Source organism: Abrus precatorius, unplaced genomic scaffold (genome assembly GCF_003935025.1).
Source record: "Abrus precatorius isolate BTA unplaced genomic scaffold, Abrus_2018 Scaffold8, whole genome shotgun sequence".
Classification (NCBI taxonomy): domain Eukaryota; kingdom Viridiplantae; phylum Streptophyta; class Magnoliopsida; order Fabales; family Fabaceae; genus Abrus; species Abrus precatorius.
In genome coordinates this window covers 2,268,372-2,272,741 of record NW_020874428.1, presented here as the reverse complement: position 1 = coordinate 2,272,741, position 4,370 = coordinate 2,268,372, and the positions used below count along the sequence as shown (strand labels likewise).

The 4,370-nt window shown below is 30.6% G+C and overlaps 1 protein-coding gene across 1 annotated transcript; it reads right to left on the bottom strand.

The window, feature by feature from the left end:
- Nucleotides 1–955: 955 nt before the first annotated feature.
- Nucleotides 956–4,021, bottom strand: LOC113848042. Its single transcript, XM_027477403.1, has 5 exons — nucleotides 3,896–4,021; nucleotides 2,882–3,143; nucleotides 2,145–2,232; nucleotides 1,154–1,220; nucleotides 956–1,009 (listed from the first exon to the last, which is right to left on the bottom strand). Exons 1-5 carry the CDS (start codon nucleotides 4,019–4,021, stop codon nucleotides 956–958), a joined length of 597 nt encoding a protein of 198 aa, XP_027333204.1.
- Between the last annotated feature and the right edge of the window lie 349 nt (nucleotides 4,022–4,370).

Sequence of the window (4,370 nt, the reverse complement as noted above, 5' to 3'; positions counted from 1 at the left end):
TAATAGAGTTAGTGAAAACCTATTAAAACCAACAAAAGATAAATTTTATGATGAGATTAAGTTCAATGATATTAATTGATAGTAAAATTATCCTATTATAATAATTTAAAAATATTAACAAAATTTATCTAGTCTTATTAGTTTGAATAATTAAAAATATTTTATCTTTAAAGTTAAATTTAAGCAACTAGTAATAGTAAAATTTTATTTAAAAAGTATTTATCAATATAATAAATTGATTCTTTGTCAATAAAACTATAAAAGAAATATTAATCTTACATAATTTAAATATCCAAAAACAGTAAATTTTATATATAAGAAATGTATTCATCACACTTTCATAACTTCAATATAGTAAATATGTTTTTTACTAAAAAAATCTTGCTACTTATATATCTTTAAATTCAATTATAAGAACTAAAGTTAACAAAACCTTCAAACTTTACTATCTTTGTATTCTTAAACTCAACATAATAAAACTCTAAATAATTTAGTTCGACATGCTTTGTGAAAAAAATGAGATAGAATCAATACTTCATTTATTACACTTAGAATTCTAATACAAACAAAAAGGTATTAGTTAAAAAAAATATCAGTGAATATTGTCTTAAACTTCTTCATAAACAAATAATTGTAATTTTTTTTATCTGTCTTTAGATAAATAAATAAGAAAGGAAGTAGAATTAAAGAAACTATTTTTGAAATGAAAAGTTGACACCTTTCTTAACAGAGGCAACTTCCCAAAAGACAAAAAGATTCTCAAAACTGGGCAATTCCGCTAAAGAGATTGATGCCATGGTCGATGTTGGAAACTAAACGATTCTTATGAAATGAAGGCACAGAAAGAGAAGAATTGTAATAATTACAACATTCACAGATAGGGAATAAAGACCATGAACAAATTCCACCTCAACTCTCCAAAATCCTTAGAAAAAAAATAGACTACTTAGTTTGATCAGTCATATAAACCATCTTGTTCCCAAACATCAACAAGAAAGTCAACCATTTCCTATCACAAGAGATATTATAATCAATTAGCAATGTGCTACGAAAAGGGTGGGAGTATTGTGAACTAAGCCACCCCTTTTACTAGAATAAGTGATATATTGCCAAAATATCAATAAAATAAAGAAATAAGTTTAGAAAATCATACTCTTAGAGGGATGGGTTGGGGAAAGGGCTTGTTGTTCCCAAGTAGATCGTCGTAGGTTGCAAATGAACTATGAAACATAAGCTCAGAGTTAGAGGTTAACCAACACCTCAAAAAAATAAAGACTTAGAAGTGAATGCTCAAGCTCATGTTCGACAGTGCAGTTTTTATGATAAAATTATTAGCCCAAGAAAATAAAAAAATAAAAATCCACATTGAAAATATTAAGAAATAATTAGAAGAGTTTTTCTTCAATTAATAGCATGTTTGGATCCATTGGATTTATGTTTATAAGTTTTCCAACATTTTCTCAAACACAGGCCAAGACTTTGTGCCACGTGGAGAGTAAAAAGCTTGATCAATGTGAAAAAAAAGCAGCAGCTAGACAACTAAAAATTGCACAGAATAATCAATAGTATTGTTAGCATAGATGGGTGCTTCTTCCAGGGAAGGGAAAACTTGCGCATGAAACTAACATAAAACCCAACATTGGTCTACCGCTAGTTGGTGTAGAGCAACAGATTATACATTGAAGTAATGAGCCACAAGCTTTGTGAATATGCTTGATAGGAAAAGGATATTTTTTAACTTTATGAAGTAAGAGATTAATATTGTAACTCAACACTTAACACTTCACTTCTTAGTGCATATATTTATTGCCTTTTCTAATGTATGCTGAAAAACACACCATAAAACATATATATAATAAGCTTTTGCAAGAAATTATTGGCATGTCACAACATCTAATATATTTTTATTTTTTTCTAAACCACATGTATTCTCTAGTGGAGTCAATCTGTTCAGCGAGATAGAACCACTGGAAATAGCAAAACACTCCCTCCAAATATTTAACATAGTTGCATTCAATAGGACTCAAACTTAAAATATAATATATTGATAACATTAAATGCTATTTTTAATAAAAAATTATTATTTACCCGATTTCTTATTTTGTGTTCTTGGGCACATGCAAAAAAACAGTAATTTTATTTACCTTATTCTTGATTCTCGAATTTCTGTCTGCCTCTCAGATCTTTTAGTTCCAATCCATTGTTGCCTTAACTGCTTCCAGAGAAGAAGCCCTGCATAAATCAAAACTTTCTGTCATTTCATACGAAATGAAAACTAAGAATTAGGCACACAGATCAAGTAAAATCCCAAAAACTAGTTCTTAATTGCAAGTTACAGAAACATTCCTAAATTGACTGCAATACTACATCAAGTGTACAAAAATTACAGTTTGAAAAAGAAAGGAAAGATGTAATATAATAAGACATTCAGTTGCTATGTAATCAATTAAATTTCCACGAATGGAGTAATGCTGCACCTGAGGAGAAAGCCACTTTTTCTTCAATTTTTTTGTTTCATTAGAGGAGCATGAAAGGAAAAAAGAAAAATGTAAAGTGAATATGCGTTCGAGTTATTCCTAGGAAGTTAAATTGCATGTGTGTTTGGAAACACATTGAAAAAGTGGTAAACGCGAATTTAACACAAAACTATAACTAGTAGCGTTAAAGTAAATGTGAATCAATAGCCATTTCAATGTCAATCCGAACACATATTCCTTGAGGTTCAAGGAGTTTGATTCACATATTGCATGAAAATATTACACTTAGCAAAGCACATATAAGTCCTGAATTAGCTCTATTAACAATTAAGCAAAGACTATTTTCACTTTCCACAGAAAAGATGAAAGAACCAACAAATAATAAACATATGCATAAAACTTGCCATTGTTAACAAATTCAGGAGAACCACTTTGATCGCCTGCACTAGTTTGAGGATCAGAAGGGTTATTTGATACCGCGGTTGACGACACGCTTCTTTGCGACTGAGCTGCACTATGATCTAATTCAAAAGTGCTGCTGCTCCAGAAATCTTCTGAGCCATCCTCTTTAGCCACTATTTGATCTTGAGTTCTTTGTCCTTCAGGTGCCTTGTCCACTGAAATAATCCCTAAGGGTTTTATGAAGCAGCCAAAACAACTTCTGTTCTGTTACAAAACAGGTTAAACCATAAGTATGATTAACTCCAACTATTATCAATATTCACTCTACCAGTTTGAATAACACAGGCTAGAATCAGTGCATCATTCTGTTTATAATACCTCTCATTATTGTTGGACCTAAACAATACATTGAAAGGCAAATACAGCAGAGAGAGACATAGTAGCCTACTCTCTGGAATGGTCACCTATCAATTTTTCTTTTATATATATATATATTTGTAATGCTTGTGATGGAGATTTCTCAGATTAATAGAATATTATGCTTTCCTCCATTAACAGGTTTGTGATTTTTTTTTGTTTACAGTCAATGTCTACCAAACAAAGTTACGCTACACAAATACACATTTATTTGTAAAATTGAAGAATCTGGAAAGGTGATCTCAAAATTTAAATACAGCCATCAAGTTAAAACCAGTACTCTAGTCTTGTTTATTTCCTATCATTTGAATTAACTAAAATTACATATGAAAGTAAAATAATAAGAAAAAAAAATGAGCTTAAGCATGATGTGTTTGGATTGGAATCAATAAAAAAGTGCACTTTGTCAGCAAGATAGAAGCTATGTAGGATGTGACCAGCCCTAAGGGCCCAAAATTATGCAATCACATTCACAATTAAACCCTTTCTTCCTTTCTCTTATCCATGGAATGCTTAAAAAGGAAAAAATATCTGCAACTAATGCAACAAAAAAATTCCTGAAACTACTAAAAAATTAACATGAAATAAATCTCTCTTACACAGAAAAGCTCCTTGCATTTGAGCTTTAACTTATCCATGGCTGAAAGCAAGCAAATGCGAATCCAGGCACCACAAAACAGTAAACATGAGGAGCAGCAATATTTCATCTCAAAGCATCCACCCATTTGTACTAACAAGCAACACCTATAATACATATCTCCTAAATGTAACCCAATAATAGAAGCAAATTGAATGTATCTTATGCCAATTTTCAAAGAATCCAATGAAAGAATAACAAACAATAAAGCTCCATCAGGTTACCCTATTGACCATATCTTATGCTTGCTTAAAAACCAAGCAAGTACAAATAAAGATTCCTAAACGTGAATAAAAAAGTATATCAAACTACAGTGAATGACCTTAACATACCCAGAAAGGTTAAGACATGCAGAACAATCAAGATTTCAAATTTCTGGTATCCTAATATTCCAGAACCACAAAAGCAGCAACATCAACTAGCGATTTTGGATCTCC

Bases quoted from the DNA above. Each gene is read 5' to 3' on its own strand.
- LOC113848042 (XM_027477403.1), bottom strand. From the start codon at position 4,021: ATGGGTGGATGCTTTGAGATGAAATATTGCTGCTCCTCATGTTTACTG. The intron at 3,144-3,895 runs GTAAGAGAGATT...GTTTTGTAACAG, and splicing joins AATGCAAGGAGCTTTTCTGT to AACAGAAGTTGTTTTGGCTG. The intron at 2,233-2,881 runs GCAAGTTTTATG...TGATTTATGCAG, and splicing joins TCCTGAATTTGTTAACAATG to GGCTTCTTCTCTGGAAGCAG.